This window comes from Pelophylax lessonae (genome assembly GCF_965119305.1).
Source record: "Pelophylax lessonae genome assembly, chromosome: 2".
Taxonomy (NCBI): Eukaryota; Metazoa; Chordata; class Amphibia; order Anura; family Ranidae; genus Pelophylax; species Pelophylax lessonae.
The window spans coordinates 728088178-728112589 of record NC_138769.1 but is presented as its reverse complement, the minus strand read 5'-3'; the positions used below and the strand labels follow the sequence as shown (position 1 = coordinate 728112589).

General features: G+C 43.3%; 1 protein-coding gene across 1 annotated transcript; it reads left to right on the top strand.

Moving 5' to 3' along the window:
* Positions 1-16681: 16681 nt before the first annotated feature.
* On the top strand, positions 16682-17608 carry LOC309547558 (olfactory receptor 1f45-like; the record flags this gene model as incomplete). Its single annotated transcript, XM_082247435.1, has 1 exon — positions 16682-17608. The coding sequence occupies one exon, from the start codon at positions 16682-16684 to the stop codon at positions 17606-17608; it is 927 nt and encodes a 308-aa protein (XP_082103561.1).
* Between the last annotated feature and the right edge of the window lie 6804 nt (positions 17609-24412).

Below are 24412 nucleotides of genomic sequence, written 5' to 3'. Positions count from 1 at the left end.
CCTACTCGCGGCCCGACAGGACACTGGCCGGGAGCCGCAGCGCACACACAGTACGTCAGTGGTTGCTGGGACACCCGCGGTCCCAGCAAACCATCGAATCAATACAGGAGGCGGCCTCGCGGTCCGGGTGAAAGCATCGTGCGGGCCGCCAATGGACCGCGGGCCGCCATTTAGTGACGGCTGATCTAATTGATGTGGTGAACCGAGAGGGCACAGCATTTCTAATACTTAGTTTGGACGCGGAAAAGGCCTTTGATCGCCTAGGCTGGCCCTTTATGTTTGCTACATTACGCCATATTGGATTTCATGGAGCATTCTTGCGTATTCTCGCACATCTCTATTGCAATCCTACCTCTCAGGGGAAGACTTCTTTTGCTCTCTCTTCCTCATTTCAAACAACCAGTGGCACCCAGCAAGGCTGTCCACTCTCTTCTTTACTGTTTGCACTATGTGTTGAACCCTTAGCAGCATCTATCCGCAATAACCAGGACATTCGGGGCATGCCGGTCAGGGGGAAAGAGTTCAAAATTTCGCTATTCGCTGATGACGTTATCCTCACCCTTCGCCACCCAAGAACGTCCCTACCTAACCTGCACGCTGAACTAGACCGCTATGGAGCTCTCTCGGGTTATAAAATAAATGCGTCTAAATTAGAGGTTCTCCCTGTTAACATTTCTTTTTTTTTAAAAACAGTGAGTTTTATTAAAGTTTTGGTACAATACAAAAATAAAAAGTTTTTTAAAGACTGCAAAAAAGGTAATGCAAACAGTATCTGTACAAGTATAAAGAATAAGCAGCCAAACAACGTGCAGTAACATGCATGGACAATGGGTAATACCGCCCTGTGAGTAAGGAGCAGACTCAAATAATGCTACAGGTTTGTGTCAGGACATTGTACCCATCTATCCCAGATTTTGTCGAACTTGTGGGGGGAGCCTCTATGTTTGTATAGCAGTCTGTGGAAGGGAAGGATATTATTAATCTCTTTGAGCCAATTCCCAAATGTAGGGGGGTGGCTCCTCATCCAATTTCTAGCTATCAATTTTCTAACAGTAAACAACGATTCTTGTAGAAAACCAGTAGTACATTTATCCATGTCAGCGTCTGGATATATACCCAGAAGGCACTCTTTAGGGGTAAGTTGTAGGGGGGACCCCATTTTGTCATGGAGGAAAGTGACAATCTGTCGCCAAAGGACCTGCAACTGAGGACAGCTCCAGAGCAGATGGAAAAAAGTGGCCTCCACTCCGCCACACATTGGGCAGTTAGGTTCCGAGTCAGTTCGGTATCTTGCTAGTCTAAGGGGTGTCAGTCGGTCCAACAGTTTCGGGGAGACCCGTTGGCACGTTTCAAGCGCATCCTCCCACTCCTCGTCCTCTAGAGGTCCCACATCCCGCTCCCAGCGAGACTTGAGTGCATATGCAATCGCGGTGGAGGGGGACGTGTGGAGCTCCGAGTAGAATATGGAGATAAGGTGTTTGGGTTCTGTGCATTTAACAATTTCCAGTTTCGGGATAGATTCAAGTCAGGGTGGTCCATCCATGAACTGAGATCAGTATGCATATCCAAGCTGTAGGTACCTGTAAGGTCAGGGAGGGAAAAGGCTTCGAACAATTTCAGCCCGTTTTCTGTGGATATGTGTTGCAGCAGAAAAATACCCCACCCACTCCACAACGAAGGGTCAGGGATCGAAAGGAACTCTTGAAGGGCCCGATTGTGCCACAGGGGGGTGAGGTCATGTAGTGGATGGCTCTGAAGCTTGTCCATAACCACCTCCCAGATCCGACTGTAGTTATACAGGAGGAATCAGGAGCACATGTTCTCCTCTGATCCCCGCACACCTCGAAGTATGACTAGTAGTGGGTCTCCAGATAGTTGGGCCCACCTGGGGCACAACAGGGCCAGGAACCGCTCCCTATCGGTCTTATTTATGTGGAATAGTTGGGACAACTGCGACGCCAAATAATACAAGTTAAAGTCAGGGAGGGCTACACCTCCTAAGTTCGAGGGGTTTTTAAGTTTGCGCCAGGATATTTTATGTCTATTAGATCCCCAGACAAAAGCTTTAAGGAGAGATTCCATCTGTTCCCTGTTAATATTTCTAGAGATGAAACTAAACACTTATCATCCTGCTTCCCTTATTCTTGGAAAACCACCGCCCTAAAATATTTTGGTGTTTACATTACCCCGACCTATACTACACTAAATAAAGAAAATTTCCCCTTTCTATATCAGCAGATTAGATCAACTTTGCAACAATGGAAGAAATATTGTATCTCCTTACTGGGGCGGATTGCCTCTATTAAAAGGTCTCTTCTCCCCAAACTGCTGTATGTTTTCCAAAATGTTACCTATACCTGTTCCCGCTGCACATCTTAAAAAATTGCAAGCAGATCTCCTGCAATTTGTCTGGAACTATAAACAGCATAGGATACCCCGCTTGGTGCTCATGGCTTCACGAACAGAAGGTGAACTAGCATTCCCTAATTTGGTTAAATACTATCAAGCGACCCAACTATGTATGGTCACTTCGTGGTCCACCCAGCGCTCCCATAATAAATGGACTGAAAATGAAAAACTTTGGCTAGCACCTATACACCCTAATAATCGTTTATGGAGTGCGAACGCGGGGGTGCACCCAGGCCAACTGTTGGGAGCTATGTCCCAACTTAGGTCGGTCTGGCATGTGCTGGCTCGCCGGTACCACCTTGGGTCTGAATCCTCACTCCTGACCTCCTTCCTCTACAATCCCTAGATGCCAGTTAGGCTAACCTTACCGATGTCCCACCCCTGTGCGTCGAGGAATCTATTCCATTTTGGACACTTGGTGGACCCTAGGTCTCGTAAACTGCTACCATTCGATGAACTTCAGAGTAAATTTGACCTGCATCGCCAGATGTTCTATGGATTTCTGCAGATTCGCCATTATGCTCAAACCCTAACCCCAACTCTACAATTTTCACCTCTCTCACCTTTCGAGTGTCTGATCCTGGAGGGCATCGCATGGAAAGGCTTAATCTCCAATATATACCAGATATTGAACTCTTGTCCCATCTGAGACACTCATATATACTCCGATGAGAGAAGGTATTAGGTGAGGAGATTCCCCTCCAGACGTGGCAGACGGTCTGGTCTCTGGCAGAGTTCCCTATACACTCTTTATAAGGAATATACCTATAAAATTCTCTACTTTTGGTACCTGACACCGGCACTTTAATGAGCACTACAAAATATGCCCATCAATCTGCAGACTTTTAAAACCTCCCATCCGCTTTAAGTGCAGCTATGACCACATTACATTCTCCCCTTGTGCTCCACATACCTGGAGCCAGGAGCCGAGCCAGAAGCCGCGAGCAGGGGGGCGGGGCGCGCACATAATGTCACGCCCCAACTCGCTGCCTGGCTGAATGGGAGCCGCAGTCAGGAGCGGGGGGCGGGGCGCGCGTGTGACGTCACGCCCCTACTCGCGGCCCGACAGGACACTGGCCGGGAGCCGCAGCGCACACACAGTACGTCAGTGGTTGCTGGGACACCCGCGGTCCCAGCAAACCATCGAATCAATACAGGAGGCGGCCTCGCGGTCCGGGTGAAAGCATCGTGCGGGCCGCCAATGGACCGCGGGCCGCCATTTAGTGACGGCTGATCTAATTGATGTGGTGAACCGAGAGGGCACAGCATTTCTAATACTTAGTTTGGACGCGGAAAAGGCCTTTGATCGCCTAGGCTGGCCCTTTATGTTTGCTACATTACGCCATATTGGATTTCATGGAGCATTCTTGCGTATTCTCGCACATCTCTATTGCAATCCTACCTCTCAGGGGAAGACTTCTTTTGCTCTCTCTTCCTCATTTCAAACAACCAGTGGCACCCAGCAAGGCTGTCCACTCTCTTCTTTACTGTTTGCACTATGTGTTGAACCCTTAGCAGCATCTATCCGCAATAACCAGGACATTCGGGGCATGCCGGTCAGGGGGAAAGAGTTCAAAATTTCGCTATTCGCTGATGACGTTATCCTCACCCTTCGCCACCCAAGAACGTCCCTACCTAACCTGCACGCTGAACTAGACCGCTATGGAGCTCTCTCGGGTTATAAAATAAATGCGTCTAAATTAGAGGTTCTCCCTGTTAACATTTCTTTTTTTTTAAAAACAGTGAGTTTTATTAAAGTTTTGGTACAATACAAAAATAAAAAGTTTTTTAAAGACTGCAAAAAAGGTAATGCAAACAGTATCTGTACAAGTATAAAGAATAAGCAGCCAAACAACGTGCAGTAACATGCATGGACAATGGGTAATACCGCCCTGTGAGTAAGGAGCAGACTCAAATAATGCTACAGGTTTGTGTCAGGACATTGTACCCATCTATCCCAGATTTTGTCGAACTTGTGGGGGGAGCCTCTATGTTTGTATAGCAGTCTGTGGAAGGGAAGGATATTATTAATCTCTTTGAGCCAATTCCCAAATGTAGGGGGGTGGCTCCTCATCCAATTTCTAGCTATCAATTTTCTAACAGTAAACAACGATTCTTGTAGAAAACCAGTAGTACATTTATCCATGTCAGCGTCTGGATATATACCCAGAAGGCACTCTTTAGGGGTAAGTTGTAGGGGGGACCCCATTTTGTCATGGAGGAAAGTGACAATCTGTCGCCAAAGGACCTGCAACTGAGGACAGCTCCAGAGCAGATGGAAAAAAGTGGCCTCCACTCCGCCACACATTGGGCAGTTAGGTTCCGAGTCAGTTCGGTATCTTGCTAGTCTAAGGGGTGTCAGTCGGTCCAACAGTTTCGGGGAGACCCGTTGGCACGTTTCAAGCGCATCCTCCCACTCCTCGTCCTCTAGAGGTCCCACATCCCGCTCCCAGCGAGACTTGAGTGCATATGCAATCGCGGTGGAGGGGGACGTGTGGAGCTCCGAGTAGAATATGGAGATAAGGTGTTTGGGTTCTGTGCATTTAACAATTTCCAGTTTCTGGATAGATTCAAGTCAGGGCGGTCCATCCATGAACTGAGATCAGTATGCATATCCAAGCTGTAGGTACCTGTAATGCATAGGGTCAGGGAGGGAAAAGGCTTCGAACGATTTCAGCCCGTTTTCTGTGGATATGTGTTGCAGCAGAAAAATACCCCACCCACTCCACAACGAAGGGTCAGGGATCGAAAGGAACTCTTGAAGGGCCCGATTGTGCCACAGGGGGGTGAGGTCATGTAGTGGATGGCTCTGAAGCTTGTCCATAACCACCTCCCAGATCCGACTGTAGTTATACAGGAGGAATCAGGAGCACATGTTCTCCTCTGATCCCCGCACACCTCGAAGTATGACTAGTAGTGGGTCTCCAGATAGTTGGGCCCACCTGGGGCACAACAGGGCCAGGAACCGCTCCCTATCGGTCTTATTTATGTGGAATAGTTGGGACAACTGCGACGCCAAATAATACAAGTTAAAGTCAGGGAGGGCTACACCTCCTAAGTTCGAGGGGTTTTTAAGTTTGCGCCAGGATATTTTATGTCTATTAGATCCCCAGACAAAAGCTTTAAGGAGAGATTCCATCTGTTCCCTGTTAATATTTCTAGAGATGAAACTAAACACTTATCATCCTGCTTCCCTTATTCTTGGAAAACCACCGCCCTAAAATATTTTGGTGTTTACATTACCCCGACCTATACTACACTAAATAAAGAAAATTTCCCCTTTCTATATCAGCAGATTAGATCAACTTTGCAACAATGGAAGAAATATTGTATCTCCTTACTGGGGCGGATTGCCTCTATTAAAAGGTCTCTTCTCCCCAAACTGCTGTATGTTTTCCAAAATGTTACCTATACCTGTTCCCGCTGCACATCTTAAAAAATTGCAAGCAGATCTCCTGCAATTTGTCTGGAACTATAAACAGCATAGGATACCCCGCTTGGTGCTCATGGCTTCACGAACAGAAGGTGAACTAGCATTCCCTAATTTGGTTAAATACTATCAAGCGACCCAACCCCAGCGCTCCCATAATAAATGGACTGAAAATGAAAAACTTTGGCTAGCACCTATACACCCTAATAATCGTTTATGGAGTGCGAACGCGGGGGTGCACCCAGGCCAACTGTTGGGAGCTATGTCCCAACTTAGGTCGGTCTGGCATGTGCTGGCTCGCCGGTACCACCTTGGGTCTGAATCCTCACTCCTGACCTCCTTCCTCTACAATCCCTAGATGCCAGTTAGGCTAACCTTACCGATGTCCCACCCCTGTGCGTCGAGGAATCTATTCCATTTTGGACACTTGGTGGACCCTAGGTCTCGTAAACTGCTACCATTCGATGAACTTCAGAGTAAATTTGACCTGCATCGCCAGATGTTCTATGGATTTCTGCAGATTCGCCATTATGCTCAAACCCTAACCCCAACTCTACAATTTTCACCTCTCTCACCTTTCGAGTGTCTGATCCTGGAGGGCATCGCATGGAAAGGCTTAATCTCCAATATATACCAGATATTGAACTCTTGTCCCATCTGAGACACTCATATATACTCCGATGAGAGAAGGTATTAGGTGAGGAGATTCCCCTCCAGACGTGGCAGACGGTCTGGTCTCTGGCAGAGTTCCCTATACACTCTTTATAAGGAATATACCTATAAAATTCTCTACTTTTGGTACCTGACACCGGACATGCTCCACGCTATCTATCCCACTAGCTCTGATCGCTGCTGGCACTGCCTCAAGGATAGGGGTACTCTCCTCCGTATACAGTATATTGGACCTGCCTGTTGATCACCCCTTTTTGGCATTCAGTGCAACAGTTACTGGGTCACCTATTTGGGTTATCTATCCCATGGTCACCAAAATTTTTCTTCTTGGGCTGATCTCCCTTCAACTCTCTAAACCCCACAAGATGCTGCATCATATTCTTATGGCTGCACGCTGCCTTATAGCTTTGCACTGGAGAAAACGCTCCTCCCCCCCCTCCTCCCGAGGCCCTGTATACCAGGGTTAAGGACGTATAATTGATGGAGAAACTAGCTGCCAGGATACGGGACAACATCGAAACTCACAACCGCGTTTGGGAACTATGGCATCTTCAGGACCCACCCTGAAACCCCCTCCCCCCGTTTCTCTCCCTCCTTCTTGGCGAGTTATAACATTGCCCTTGCACTTTTCTTTCTTTTCTCTTCTTTCTTTACCAGTCTCAACTTTTCCTCTTATATTTTTCTTTGAGTTTTGTTAAGACTACACATACTCATGTATGATAGTTGCCACTGTGATGGTTATCTCAATTTTTTATATTATATCTTTGTGCACTAAATACCCGCTATGAACATTGTACTCATGCAATGTTTTTCGCTTTATTCTCTGTTCTCCAAAAAAAAAAAAACAATAATTAATAAAATTGTTATTTGAAAAAACAAACAAACATATATCCAATAAAAAAAATATAATAAAACATATTTCTTCATAAATTTAGGCCAATATGTATTCTGCTACATATTTTGGGTAAAAAAAATCCCAATAAGCGTATATTGATTGGTTTGCGCAAAAGTTATAGCGTCTAACAACTATAGGATATATACTGGAATTTTTATTTATCTATTTATTTATTTATCTTTATACTAATAATGGCAGCGATCAGTGACTTATAGCGGGACTGCCATATATTGCAGCAGACAATTTGACACTAACTAATAATTTTGAAACTTTATATATATATATATATATATACTGTATATATATATAAATATATATACATATATACATATATATGTGTATTGTGTATATGTGATTCTGTAGCAGTAAATCTGCTATGGGGCGGTCAGGAAGTGGATAAGGAGACCAATGCAGCACAGTGTCTATTAGTCTCTTTAGGCTCTGTAACAGCATCTCTCACAGTGAAGTCTCAGGAACATAGGCAAGCAGCAGGATTGCTATCTGGAATGGCACCAAAGGCAAGCAGTTGGAGGAGTCACAATGCTGGTACCACAGGTGGGCATCAGCAGATGCAGGGCCACCCCACTTGAAGTGTAGTACTCTAGTAACAATTGTAGCAATGCTCCCCACAATGGCTGGGCCATCCAAGCTGGATGTAGACAGGTGCAGTCTACTTTCTCCACTGCAGGTGAAGCTCTCTGCAGTGGCACCACAGTTTGTGAGGAAGTCAAGAGGAACACAGCTTCTCTATGGTTTCCTGGGTCATGGGGGAAGCATTCAATTGGATGCTGCCACCCCATGTGAATCTGGCAGCCATCTTGGGTCAGGCAGAGCCTTTTTAAGGCCCTGACTCCCAGGTTTGGTGCACATTGGCAAGCTGGTAGAGTAGGGGCAAGTGCCTCACTTGTTAGGACAGCACTAGAGGCAGGTAAAGGTTTCTTATGAGGAGGAGGAAAGCATAGGGCTCACAACCTCCATGGATACCTGCCTGTTTTGCAAAAGACAGCCAGGCCGCATTCTTCCCCTCCTTACAGATGTGGATAGTCTACTCTCTACATGCTATTGGAACTGTGAGTACTCCTAGTTTGGCTGCCTTCCTATCAGGTTATTTGTGAACTATTTCTACATTATTTCAATACAGTTCTTTCACTGCACTGGTAGTGTGCTCTTCCACCGCACCGTGCACTCCCCACCTACATGCATGTTATTGGACCCCTGTCTAGCTGCCTGGATGTCGGGACTAACTGGAATCCCATACACCTTGCTGCAGATTACATGCCCATGCACATCTGCCTCATCAGATGCTGTTTCTCTGAAGTGCAAAAGGGTGGGAAACAGGGAAACATATTCTCTAAGCCTATCCAAGAGCCCAAGGGTATGTAAAAAAAAAAAGAAAAAAAAAGAAAAAAAATGGAATAAAAAAGAAAAATATTTTTTAAAAAATAATATATATATATATATATATATATATATATATATATATATATATATATATATATATACATATATATATATATATATATATATATATATATATATATATATTTTTGTACTGTCATCGGTCAGTGTCCCTGATCACCACCACTCCAGTTATATAATGATGCTGTGCTGCACTAGTATGTAAAGAAAAAAGAAAAAAAAATTGAAAAATATTTTTTTTTTGATTTCTTAATTTTCCAAAAAAATATGACAAAAATTGACAACGTCACAAACCTGCCATGCCTTTTACTAAATACCTTGGACCAGTGTCTACTTTTCAAAAGGGGTCATTTGGGGTGGGGGGAAGGGGTAGGTTTACTGTCCTGGCATTTTCGGGCCTCAAGAAATGAGGGTGTCAGTACATCAGGACTGATCAATTTTCAGATACTTTATATACGCCATAGTTTGTGGACTCTATAACTTTCCTACAAACGAAATAATATACACTGATTTGGGTTATTTTTACCAAAAAAATAGCAGAATACATTTTAGGCTAAATTTATGAAGAACAATTATTTATTTGTAACATTTTATAATAGAAATGAAGAGAAACTCTTTTTTTTTTTTATAAATTTCATTCTTTTTTTGTTTATTTAGCAAAAAGAAAAAAAAAAGTGATGATTAAATACCAACAAAAGAAAGCTCTAGTGGTGTGAACAAAATGATAAAAAAAAATAGTTTGGATGTAGTGTTGTTTGACTGCGTAATTGTCATTCAATGTGTGAGAGCGCTGAAAGCTGAAAATTGGCCTGGGCAGGAAGGGGGTGAAAGTGCCCGGTATTGAATGGGACATTTTTTTATAAAGCTTCCCAATGAGGACACAGCTATACAAACCTGACTGGGTTGTTGACCTTTTGCCAATAAATGTTACACACAAATTTAAATTAGAATCATTGGCTGATTTTGATTTTTTTTCCATAATTTCAGATGTATGCTTTTTAATCTCTATCAATTTATCCTTTATAGATTGTCGTATTAGAAATAATTTAATTTTTTTCTTAAGAAAAAATAAACTGTGGGATAATTACATCAGCATTATTATTAGTGTTTAGAACATCCCTGCTTGTTAAACACTGGAGCAAAAACACAAGAGAATTCCAAAAATATATTTAATTATGAAATACAAAATCCCCTGGTGACACCCAGCTCTCTGAAGAAAGAAAGGCATACGTTATATATGGAGAGCTCCCTATCACTCATAAATTTATTTTCTTCTTCAAAAAAAAAAAAAAAAAAGGCAATGATGTATGAATATGAGTTTAAAAAATTACAATTTCATGACTGGAGGATGGTGGAGGCCACCAATGAGAAGGTAGAAGCTCAGTTCCTTACAACACTACATATGCTAAAAGAGCAAATTGGCTAGCGGAACGACACCACAGCTATGTCAAAGGGGTGAAAAATGTATAAAAAAAAAAATTGGTAATTTTATGGTTAACATATATTTATGGAAGTCCAGGATACACTATATAAAAAATAAAAAAAGTTTTTGGTAATTTTATGGCAAACATATATTTATGGAAGTCAAGGATACACTATATTGTCAAAAGTATTGGGAATCCTATCTTTACACGCACATGAACATTAATTGCATCCCAGTCTTAGTCCATAGGGTTCAATATTGGGTTGGCCCACCCTTTGCAGCTAAAGCAGCTTCAACACTTCTGGGAAGGCTGTCCACAAGGTTTAGGAGTGTGTTTTATGGGAATGTTTGACCATTCTTCCAGAAGCGCATTTGTGAGGTCAGGCACTAATGTCGACGAGAAGGTCTGGCTCTCAATCTGCGCTCGAATTCTTCCCAAAGGTGTTTATTGGGTTGAGGTCAGGACTCTGTGCAGGCCAGTCAAGTTCCTCCACCCCGGCCTTGCTCATCCAAGTCCAAATCACTTGGTGGAGGGGGGATTATGGCGTGGGGTTGTTTTTCAGGGGTTGGACTTGGCCCCTTAGTTCCAGTGAAAGGAACTCTTAAGGCATCAGCACACCAAGACATTTTGGACAATTTAATGCTCACAACTTTGTGGGAACAGTTTGGGGGTGGTCTCTTCCTGTTCCAACATGACTGTACACCAGTGCACAAAGCAAGGTCCATAAAGACATGGATGAGCAACTTTGGGATGGAGGGGTGGAGGAACTTAAATGGCCTGACCTCAACCGGATAGAACATCTTTGGGATGAATTAGAGCATACTGCGAGCCAGGCCTTCTCTTCTGTTTCAACATGACTGCACAGCAGTGCACAAAACAAGGTCCATGGATGAGCGAGTTTGGGGTGGAGGAACTTGACTGGCCTGCACAGAGATCTGACCTCAACACTCATGTTGGAGAGAAGCCAGACCTTCTCTCCAACATCAGTGCCTGACCTCACAAATGCGCTTCTAGAAGAATGGTCAAACATTCCCATAGACACACTCCTAAACCTTGTGGACAGCCTTTAACCAGAATAGTTGAAGCTGGTATAGCTGCAAAGGGTGGGCCAACTCAATATTGAACCCTAAGGACTAAGACTGGGATGCCATTAACATTCATGTGCGTGTAAAGGCAGGTGTCCCAATACTTTTGACAATATAGTAAATAGTGATGTTTAGCTGGGTCTGTTAGAAAGTGCAATGCTTGTTATAATCAGTGATTGTGTAATTGTCTTCTCTAAGAATGTAAAAAATAGTTCATGCTCGAACAACAAAACCTTCATGCCTTATCCAAAGCCTACCTTTCCTTGTGTTGAAGGCTGCTCATAGATTAGGGGAGATATTGTTAAAAACATATTTATAAAACATACTCATTTTTATGGGCAACAAATCATAGATTAAAAATGCTAATAAAAAAAAGATAAAAAAAAAAATGCACAATAATACAGAAAAAGCAATATGTAATGATAAAGGGCTTTTCGGAACAAAAAGTTAAACTAGGCACTTTGAAATTGAAATTTAAGAACTCTATAAGGTGCTGGAATTAAAAACAAAAACTATGACAAATGTAACAAAAAACATTTATTGCAGTTCATAGCTGGCCATACAATTATACAATTTTCTTGTTCAATTTCCTTTAGATTTACCTTCAACTATGTAGTGCAAGGGCCTGCCCGATTGCATATATATGGAAAGTGTTTAGGTTTGACCTCATATTATATGGTTTGGGTAAATCTAAAAGAAAATTGTGCAGCAAAAAAAAAGGTATAATGTATGGCTGGCTTTAACTCCAGCAGCACCCGGACTGGCAGAAGTGGGTAGGAGCAACACTCTGAACCAATCAGACTCTGCTGCATGCACATACAGTATCTCACAAAAGTAAGTACACCCATCACATTTTTGTAAATATTTTATTATACCTTTTCATGTGACAACACTAAAGAAATGATACTTTGCTACAATGTAAAGTATTGACTGTACAGCTTGTATGACAGCCCATTCACACTGATCCGACTTGGACCTCGACTTGGTCAGCCTCACAAGTCGCGGTTCGTCGCATCCCATAGTGTAGTACAGGAACGGTTCTAATAGGAGCAACACAAGTTGCTCTGACTTAGAAAAAGGTTCCTGTACTACTTCGGAGCGACCTGGAGTGACTTGCATAGACAGGTCGCCCCGAAGTCGGATCCGACATAGTGTGAACGGAGTCTAACAGTGTAAATTTGCTGTCCCCTCAAATTAACTCAACACACAGCCATTAATGTCTAAACCGCTGGCAACAAAAGTGAGTACACCCCTACATGAAAATGTCCAATTTGGGCCCAGTTGGCCATTTTTCCTCCCCGGTGTCATGTGACTCGTTGGTGTTGCAAGGTCTCAGGTGTGAGGTAGTTGGTCCCATAAGTAGAGAACAGAACAATGACCTTATCAGTCTGCTGCTGCCTCATTGTCCACTCGTGGTCTGTAGGCCTGGAGGTGTCCATTGCTTGGCTGTAATAGAAGAAAGTGAGATTATCAGCTTTGTTGGCTGGTCTAGCGGGATGTGAGACTAACTAGACAGAAACACAAATCCTTTGAGAAGTTCTGTTTTAAATTGAGTAAGACAATTTAACAAAATAACAAAGTTTGACCATTTAGAGCAGTGTTCTTTAAACTGCGCCTCGGGGCACTTTCTTTTCCTTTATCCGGCCCTTAAGGCACTGTCCTTCTTCCCACTGATACCAATGATAAGGCACCATTCCTTCTACTGTGGGGCAAAATAACTCCCACTGAAATTAACAGTGGGGCACTATTGTTTCTACTGACACCAATGATGGGGCACTAGTCTTTCCACTGACACCAATGATGTGGCACTAGTCTTTCCACTGACACCAATGATGTGGCACTAGTCTTTCCACTGACACCAATGATGGGGTACTAGTCTTTCTACTGACACCAATGATAGGGCACTATTGTTTCCACTGGCAGGGCTGCTGTTAGAAATCACGGGGCACCATACAGCCTACCTGGCAGGGCCCCCCTGAATATGTATGAATAACGGCACAGTGAAAGGGGGGCAGAACAGGGAAGGGGTATGGGTGTCGGAGAAGCAATTACAGGAATGATGCCCTGTGTCTGTGTCTCTCCCTGCAGCAGCTGAAAGCTGGCAGGAGGGGGAGAAACTAGCTTTTAGCTGCTGCAGAGTACCCCACAGGGCTTCCTTCTGTAATTGCCCCTTGGCCACTCGCACTGATTCCCCATGCTGTTGGGGCCCCCCTGTGTGCCTGGGCCCCCTACAGGAGGACTGGTGGTCCCCCCCTATCAGCGTCCCTGTCCACTGGCACCAACAATTGGCTACTAGTCCTCCCACTGACACCAATAATGGAACATTACCCCTTCCACTAGTACCAACAACACCAATATAGGAGCACTATTCTTCCTACTGACCACTAGTACTATGAACATTTTTTTTACTATCACTCACCACCAAGCCTGAGACATTGTTTACTCTCACTGACATGGGGCATTTTCTATTCTCACTTGTCACAGTCCAACCCCCTAAGGTCTAAAGGACAGTAAACTGGCCCTATATTTAGAAAGTTTGGAGACCTCTGAGCTAGAGTCTCTAATACACGGCACTGAATTTGAAGAAAATTGGAGGGGGGGGGGGGGTCTATGGATATAGAATACTTGACAATTTATTTTAAAGACCATACGGTTATTGCAAAATACACAAAGGGGTTGATTTAATAAAACTGGAGAGTTCAAAATCTGGTGCAGCTGTGCATGTTAGACAATCAGCTTCTAACTTCAGCTTGTTCAACTAAGCTTTGACAATAAAACCTGAAAGCTGATTGGTTTCTCTGTAGAGCTGCACAAGATTTTGCACTCTCCAGTTTTGGTAGCCCAAGCCCACTTGCTCACCTTGTAGCTGGAAACCTGCACTAGGGGGGGGGGGAACCTCTGGGTGAGTCTAGGATGGAAAAGGACCTGGGGGTACTGGTAGACAACAGGCTTGACAGTTGCATGCAATGCCAAGCCGCTGCAAGCAAAGCCAAAAGAATACTGGCATGCATAAAAAAGGGGATTCACTCCAGAAATAAAGAGATTATTCTTCCACTCTACAAGACTCTGGTCCGGCCACATCTGGAGTATGCTGTCCAGTTCTGGGCACTGGTCCTCAGGAAGGATATGCTGGAACTGGAGAGAGTCCAGAGAAGGGCAACAAAAATAATTAGGGGAATAGAGGGCATCGGCTATGAGGAAAGACTACAAGCACTGAACTTATTCTCTCTGGAGAAGAGACGATTGAGGGGGGATATGATATCAATGTACAAATATTGTACTAGCAACCCTAGCATAAGGAACAAACTATTCAGAGAAAGGGAATACAATAAGACACGTGGCCACTCACTAAAACTAGAGGAAAGGCGGTTTAACCTTAACCACTTAAGCCCCGGAGGATTTGGCTGCTAAAGGACCAGGGTTTTTTTTTGCGATTTTTTACTGCGTCACTTTAACGGACAATTGCACGGTCGTGCGACGCTGTACCTAAACGAATTTGACGTCCTTTTTTTCCCACAAACAGAGCTTTCTTTTGGTGGTATTTGATCACCTGTGCGATTTTTTGATCACGCGCTATAAACAAAAAAAGAGCGTAAATTTTGCAAAAATAACAATATTTTTCACATTTTTTTATATGAAATTCCCCAAAAAAAAAAGTAAAAATCAAAATTTTTTAACATTTTTCGGCCAATTTGTTTTATGCTACCTATGTTTGGTAAAAAAAATTGCAAAAAGCGTATTTTGATTGGTTTGCGCAAAAGTTATCGCGTTTACTAACAAAGGGAAAGATTTCTGTCATTTTTGGTGTTTTTTTTTTAACGCGTAATGGCGGCGATCTGCGATTTTTTTTTTCGGTACTGCGACATTGCGGCGGACAGATCGGACCCTTGACTGACATTTTTGACACTTTTGGGGGTACCAGTGACATTACTGCAGTAATCAGTGCTATACATATGCACTGTTACTGCAAAAATGACACTGGCAGGGAAGGGGTTAACTTTATTGGACAGGGAGGGGTTAAGTGTGTCCTAGGGGCGTGATTCTAACTGTGTAGGGACATTCCTATTGGTGCAAAAGCAAAGATCAACGTTCTACATAGTAGAACGGACAGATCTTCACTTTTACACAGGGAGAACTGACAGGCAGCTTGTTTACATAAGCCGCTCTGTCTTTCTCCCTTCACAGGAGCGATCGCAGTGTGACTGTCGGACATTGAGTCCGCCGGTCACACGCACTGACTTGTCTGTGAACGAGCCGCGGCGGGCGCGCGCCTCGGCGGGCGCCCCCCCGCCCGCGATAGGCTCGCAAGTCAGTGACAGGCGAGTGACGTACCGATACGTCACTCTGCCTGGCCGGGGCTGACCGCCGCAGTATATAGTCGTGCGGCGGTCGGCAACCGGTTAAAATACGCAGGGGGTTCTTCACTGTAAGAGCAGTAAGGATGTGGAATTCTCTTCCGCAAACCGTCGTAGCAGCAGGGAGCATCGATAGGTTCAAAAAACGATTAGATGGGCACCTTAAAGACCACAACATAGAGGGATATACAATGTACCACATACAGGGGTATACAATGTACAACATACAGGGGTATACAATGTACAACATACAGGGGTATACAATGTACAACATACAGGGGTATACAATGTACAACATACAGGGGTATACAATGTACGGTTAACAGCAAACACACATACACATCATAGGTTGAACTGGATGGACTGGTGTCTTTTTTCAACCTCACTAACTATGTAACTATGTAACTATATGCAGTAAAAATGTGGTACAGTCTTCTAAAGAAACTGCTTCTCTGTTGTTTTAAAATGTTAACAGTTATTTTAAATACTGTTCCTAGTGTCCCATCATCAGAAAATTGTATATAAATGAACAAATACATTAAATTGTAGCTCATAGGAAAGCGTTAATCTAAACTCTAACTTTGTTCTTCTCGGGTTCTTTGATCTTCACTGTTCTGTTCCCCACCATTCTGGTTCTGGTTATTTACACATTTGTTTTGCCTTCTAGGTTAAATTTATTTAGATCCATTAGATTTGGATCTGTTAGATTCCCAAAGCCAGATAAGGAATTCACTACTATTCAACACAGCTACGGTGTTAAGTTGGACAACTTGGCAATCCTGTGAAGCTTGGACATCACATGGATAGATATTACATTATAGTATATTGAAGATACTTTGGGTTTCTGTTAATCACTGTGAGCAATAGCACAATAGGGAAGGCTGCCTATCTGTAAACACATGGAAACTGGGTGTCCTGCAGTAAAGGTGAAAATTGTTTGGTGGTCTCTATTATTCATTCACTTGGCCTTGCTGACTCCTAGATAAGTTTCAATGGAAAAAGTAAATCTAACCTCCAGTTTTATTCTTCTTGGCTTCTCAGACTTTCACTACAACCATACTGTTCTCTTCTCCGCCATTCTAGCAATATACACACTTACTTGGGCTGCTAACTTTCTTTTACTAAGTTCTATTAAACTTTCTCAGAAGTTGCACACACCAATGTACTTTTTCTTAGGGAACTTGTCAGTAGTGGACATCACTTTTTCTACGGTGACGGTTCCCAAGCTTCTCTCCAGCATTCTTCATGGAGAAACTTCCATCTCCTTCCATGGCTGTTTTCTGCAGATGTACTTCTTCGTGTTTCTGGGCACCACTGAGATTTTTCTTCTGTCAGTCATGGCATTTGATCGATTTTTGGCTATTTGTATTCCCTTAAACTACATATCGTTAATGAATGATACGGTTATGGTCGTTCTGGTTGGTACCAGCTGGGTGGCAGCTTCTCTACATTCATTATTGCACACTTATATTTTGTCACATTTAACGTACTGTGAGAACAGACTGATCCACCACTTCTTCTGTGACGTGACACCCCTCATCAAGCTGTCCTGCTCCAGTACTTCACTAGCTGAGCTCCTAATATTCACTGAAGGTTCTATGGTTGTCATTATTCCGTTCCTTTTCATACTCACCTCCTATGTGCTCATTGGATGGGCTATAATGAAAATGGAGACAAGGAGCAGCCGAAGCAAAGCCTTTTCCTCCTGCTCTTCTCATCTCATGGTCATTTGTCTGTTCTATGGTACCGACATTTTCATTTACTTCCGTCCCCCATCAGACTACTCTTCCCAGTATGATCGCATTGTTAGCATGGCTTACACCATCATTACACCTATGCTGAATCCTTTTATATACAGCCTAAGGAACCAAGATGTGAAACAGGCTCTGAAGAAACTCTTCATGCAATGCTTTTCATAGCTTATTTAATAGCCCTGTTCATGTTTTGTGATATTAAGAAGAGTTGTAGGTACTTAGGCCATGCTTATTATCACTGAACAAGTTTATTCTACTGAGTAGAATTTTGAATGTGTTTCTTTTTTATGTCTCCTGTAATCTCAGGCCAAAACGTTCCTGCCTATTTACCACTTGACCTCTGGAAGATTTTACCCCCTTCATGACCAGGTCATTATTTGTTACTTTAACTGTCAATTGCTCAGTCATGTAACACTGTACCCAAAATAAATTTATATATATTTTTTTCTTCACACAAACAAAGCTTTTTTTGGTGGCATTTGATCACCACTGGGTTTTATATTGTTTGCTATGTAAACGAAAAAATGACTAAAAATTATAAAAAAATAATTTTTTCTACTTTCTGTTGTAAAACTATCCAATAAAATCAATTTTCTTCATAAATTTAGACCAAAATGTATTCTGCTACATGTCTTTGGTAAAAAAAAGAATCCCAACAAGTGTATAGTAATTGGTTTGTGTGAAAGTTATAGCGTCTACAAATATATATATATATATAGTGTATACACTATATTACCAAATGTATTGGGACACCCGCTGTTTCACACACACATGCAATTTAATGGCATGCCAGTCTTAATCCGTAGGGTTTAATATTGAGTTGGCCCAGCCTTTGCAGCTATAACAGCTTCAACTATTCTCGGAAGGCTGTTTACAATGGTTTAGGAGTGTGTCTATGGGAATGTTTGACCATTCTTCCAGAAGCACATTTGTAAGGTCAGGCACTGATGTTGGAGTGAAGGTCTGACTCGCAGTCTCCGCTCAAATTCATTCCAAAGGTGTTCTATCGGGTTGATGTCAGGTCTCTACACAGGCCAGTCAAGTTCCTCCACCCCAAACTTGCTCGTCCACGTCTTTATGGACCTTGTTTTGTGCACTGGTGAACAGTCATGTTGAAACAGAAAAGGGCCATCCCCAAACCTATTTCAACAAAGTTGGGAGCATGAAATTGTCCAAAATGTCTTGGTATGCTGACGCCTTAAGAGCTCCCTTCACTGGAACTAAGGGGCCAAGCCCAGCCCCTGAAAAACAACCCCAAACCACAATCCCCCCTCCACCAAATGATTTGGACTAGTGCATAAAGCAAGGTCCATAAAGACATGGATGAGCAAGTTTGGGGTGGAGAAACTTGACTGGCCTGCACAGAGTCCTGACCTCAACCTAGCAGAACACCTTTGGGATGAATTAGTGCGCTTCTGGAAGAATGGTCAAACATTCTCATAGATGCACTCCTAAACCTTGTGGACAACTTTGACCCAGAAAAGTTGAAGCTGTTATAGCTGCAAAGGGTGGACCAACTCAATATTGAACCCTATAGAATAAGACTGGGATGCCATCAAAGTTCATGTGCCTGTAAAGGTAGGTGTCCCAATACTTTTGGTAATTGTGTGTGTGTGCGTATATATATTTGAAAATGGAACAATCCTGATGCACTGACTGCCTATTTAATTTCTTGAGATCCTTTATATGCTAGGACAGTACAAATCAGAAGCATAACTAGAACCTTCAGGACTCTAGTGCGAAAAATGATAAGGCCCCTCCCCTCCAGACCCCTTCAAAAAAAGCATGATTTAGATAAATTTCCTCCCTTCCTTCCAAAACTGGGGCCCTTCCCTATGGTCCCGGAGCCCTTCCCACTGATACCAGGGCATTTTACTCCAGTCTTGGGGGCCCATTGTTAGAGACCCTTTCATATGTTAAGAAATATACTCAAGAATAGAACTGTTGGAGAAAGTAGGTACTCTCTAAGATCCAAATTAGTGTGACTCTATACTCTCATAATTAATTCATAATACAAAAATTAAAAAAGTTACAAAACTATGACAAATGGCAATATTATATATATATATATATATTGTGAGGGATTAGCTCGGTGGCGGGTGTGGATGACCCCTTGGGGGGTGCGTTTTCCCAGAGAGGTAGCCGACAAGTGCTTGCAAACAAACAGTGTGGTTTATTAAAGGGTGTTTTCTTCACCAGGCTGTATGCAGCAAAACATCCAAAATAAAATAAAACAGAAAATAAATCCTTGCCTCTGTGGGCGGCTACCTTCTCACAACTGGAACCTGCCTAAGTGTCTGTCTCCAACCTACCGTCGGGCAGACTTCCTTGTCCTACAGTGGACACTCAATAGTCCTTTTATAATAGTTTCACAGGGCAACACAGTCCTTTTGTTTCTTTCACACAGAAACACTTCGTCTTCTCACCTTTGAGACGTATTCACCCTTGGTTACCGTCCCGGGCACACATCACTCCGGGGGGTCTTCTCCCAGGCCCACACATCCTGTCGGGAGGCACACGCTGACTGTCCTCCTGCTCCCAGCCCACATGGCTTCAGGACACAGCTTCTGGAGGCAGCAAACAATAGGACTTTCTCTGAACAAATTATAGAGCCTTAACTCCCTCATTCTGAACAGGTGAAGGCCTTTCAACTTCCTGCTGGCTAGCTCTGTAGCCAACACCCTAAATTAATTAATGGACTTTCTAAGCAGGTGGGAATGTGTCTCCTCTCAGTGACTACATTCCCAGATTTACCTGACTTCCTGTCACATACCCCCCCCTCTTGTTTCAACCCTAGGGTTGGGACACATATTTCCAGGCACGCATGTGTCAGGCACTGCTGACTCACTGATAAGCCTCCTATTATCCTCAAGCTTCCGGATGAAACTGTTTTGTCATCTTCATTGACGGATTTCTCATAAATGCCACACAGTTTGTCTCTCATCTCATATACACATTCTTCAACTGCATTTTTGGCATCATTTTGCTCCTTCTCGTTTCTGTCATCTTCATTGACAGCTTTCTCATAAATGTCAGACAGCTTGTCCCTCATAACCGTCTGTCCAATCCACCATGGAGGACCGTGATCCATAGGCAACTCAATTGGGCTAGTCTTAAGGTCTTCAACATTCTTAAGACGCCTCTCTCTGCAATCCATAAATGTTTTCCACAAAACTTTGAGAACCTTTGCTTCACTAAGCTTTGTTCCAAGTAGGGACTCTTGACATCCCTCTGTGACTTGAGTTGCCTCTCCATACAGCTGTACACAATCATTGACTTTTTGTTGTAAAAGGGAATGATCTTCCTTCTTGAGCTTTGCTTGCTCTAAGATGCTGTGCAGAGGATTTTCCAATTGAGACAACAGGCTGTCACACATTTCTTCAAAGTGACCCCTGTTCCTTTTCCCAGAGATATCAATATCATTCAAACATTTCATATTCATAGGCAGATCTGAAGCATTTGCACTCATCAACTTCTTAAACTTTTCGCCCTCCTGAGCGAGTCGCAGTAAAGGCCTACTATTTGATTTGATATTCAGTTTATATTTCTTGCCAAACTCTTCACAGAAGTAGCCAACCAGAACATCATCAACTTTCCTTCCACCAACATAGGGGTTAAAGGCAACAACACAGTTGAACCCAGCGATCTGGGTGGTATCCATTATAGACCTCCTCTCTGCATCAGTGAAGAAGCATGGAACTGCAACACATTCTTTTACAGGTTTCTTCAATGCACTTTCTGCTGAACTATTTGACCGCTCAAGGTCACCTAGTTCCTTTTCTCTATCTGAATTCCACATGGAATGTATCTCAAGATCACGATCAAATTTCTGCCACCTGTCTTTCACCAGTTCCATTTTGGAAATATTCCCTGAAAGGCACTTGAACTTAATTTGCTTCACGTTTTCATCAACAGCCTTAGTTTTCTCCACTAGGTGGCGTTTGCTTTTTTCTCCCAGATTTATATCACTTGCTTTAGTTTTCTCCGCTTTAGTTTTCTCCACTAGGTTTTCAGCCTGAACTGAGAAAACATCACATTTCTTACACAGCTCCTTTGTTTGCTGAAGTTTTTGAAGGAACGGTTTATTCCACAGGGGTGATTCAAGCCACATGTCATCACATTTCTGAGGCTCACTCAGGACAGACCCCAAAACACTGATCCTTTTAAAAACTGCATCAGGCACACTATCCCCTCTTTGGGACAGATCCTCTGTTGCCTGTAATTCCTCTTCCAGTTCCTGCAACGGAATCTTCATCTCTTCTACTTGCTGTTCTAAGACTCGCTTAGACTTTTCTAGCTCCTGAACGCTTTTCACAACATCATCCTTGGAGCGGACCAAATCTTCCATTTCTGTACACAGCTGTTGGTTAACTCTTTCTAGTTCAACTTTACACTCTAGAGCTTCCTCCAAGGAGCGAGCCAAGAACAGGGCTTTGCTCTCGTTATCACGCGCCTCCGCTTCTGCGCGGTCGCGTTCTTCTGCATATTTTGCAGACACAGTCTTCTCTTCACCAAGCATCTGATCAAACTTCTTTTTCACATCTTCAACACACTGTAATGAACCAACGCTTTCTTCCATGCGTTTTTTCATATCCGCTATCTGAGCTTGCAATGTTGCGACTTGCTCTGATAGGTTTTTCTTTGCTTCCGCCTCCTCTTTTAATTGTTCCAGGAAGCCATTTTTCTCATCTTCCATTTGTTTGAGCTTTGTGCTAAAACTCAGCCTTTGACACCTCTCTTCCTGTAAGAGTTCCTGCGTGTCTTGCAGCTGCGATTCCAAGATAGAAAAATCTTCCGCAATTTCTCTAGATTTGCTGTCTGCTTGAGAAAGCTGATTTGTAACATTGTCCAACTCAACCTGCAGTCGGTTTGCCTTCTCTGACAGCTTAGCACACAATCGGTCACCTTCTGACACCTTGACTTGCGATTCCAGAAGCCGTGCCTCTACTTTTTCCCTCTTATGTTCACAATCTCCTTTTCCCTGCATAAGAGCTTTCACCTCATTGGCTAGCTTCTGGGAATGAGACTGTAATTCTGCCACACAGGCTTCTTTCTCCTTTAACTGCTGCTGGAAACGTTGGGCTTCACCTTTCCAACTTTCACAGTCTGCACGTAATTCATCTACCACATTGCTCAAAGTGGTGAGCTCATACACAGTACTCAGTAATTTAGCCTCTCTTTCACTTTTCTCATTGTCGCTGAGAGACAATGTCGTTTTCAGAGCGACATTCTGTTCCTGCGACTCCTGCAGGTCTATTTTTGTAACTCCCAAACACTGAAGACTTTTTTCCAGCTGATTACTCAACTCCAACATATCAGCCATACTTTGCTTCTGCAAAGTCTGAATTTCACTTTCCTTTTCCATGAGGATGGTATCTTTCTCCATTATAGTCTCTCTGCGTTTTTGCAACTCGACCAAAAGAAGAGCAGTGGATTCTTCCCACTGTGACACATGAGACTTGAGTAGTTCATTCATTTCCTGCAAGTTTCTATGCTCCATTTTAAGCAATTCCAAGGCTTGTTCCTTTTCTTCCATTTTCCGTTGCAAGGCATCCAACTCAGCCCTGCACACATACTCGGTTTCCTCCAAACCGATGGCCTCCATTGGCTGCTGGCGTCTCTGTTTCCAGCCTGCCATGCTCTCTTGATGAGCCTTTTGTTGAGCTGCAAAGCTCCGTTGTTTCAGCATCTCCCCCATTTTGGGTTTACTTTTCATCTGAGCACACTGCGTCTCCATAGCAGTTTCATCAGTGTTGCTAGGGACAACAACCTTCCTCTTTAGTAGACTCTCTTTAGGCATGGATGGGGTTGGTTCAGACGGTAACATCCCCTCCATCCATAGAATCCGGTCTCTCATTTCATCTATCTTTGCATTTTTCAGGCGTTTGGATCGCCCCATCTTCAATAACTCCACAAACAAATTTTTCACAGTCCAGCAAACAATTTTCAGACCACTGTCTCTTCAACACATGTAGTTTTTCTCTCTCTTGCAGGATCTCTTTTCCTGCGCACACAGTTTGTGCAGTCACTTGCACCAGACACAACAAAGTTCATCAAAAAATTTTGAGACCCCTGTCTCTTTAAAACACTTTTTTTTTTTTTTTTCTGTCAGGATCTTCTCTCCTGCACACATAGATTGTGCAATCTCATGCACCAGACAAAGTTCATCAAACATATGCACTCCATTGCAGGGATCTCTGCTTATGCCAGCATCCTCCACCATATGTGAGGGATTAGCTCGGTGGCGGGTGTGGATGACCCCTTGGGGGGTGCGTTTTCCCAGAGAGGTAGCCGACAAGTGCTTGCAAACAAACAGTGTGGTTTATTAAAGGGTGTTTTCTTCACCAGGCTGTATGCAGCAAAACATCCAAAATAAAATAAAACAGAAAATAAATCCTTGCCTCTGTGGGCGGCTACCTTCTCACAACTGGAACCTGCCTAAGTGTCTGTCTCCAACCTACCGTCGGGCAGACTTCCTTGTCCTACAGTGGACACTCAATAGTCCTTTTATAATAGTTTCACAGGGCAACACAGTCCTTTTGTTTCTTTCACACAGAAACACTTCGTCTTCTCACCTTTGAGACGTATTCACCCTTGGTTACCGTCCCGGGCACACATCACTCCGGGGGGTCTTCTCCCAGGCCCACACATCCTGTCGGGAGGCACACGCTGACTGTCCTCCTGCTCCCAGCCCACATGGCTTCAGGACACAGCTTCTGGAGGCAGCAAACAATAGGACTTTCTCTGAACAAATTATAGAGCCTTAACTCCCTCATTCTGAACAGGTGAAGGCCTTTCAACTTCCTGCTGGCTAGCTCTGTAGCCAACACCCTAAATTAATTAATGGACTTTCTAAGCAGGTGGGAATGTGTCTCCTCTCAGTGACTACATTCCCAGATTTACCTGACTTCCTGTCACAATATATATATATATATAACCACATATAATACCTCCACCCTTCACCTTAAA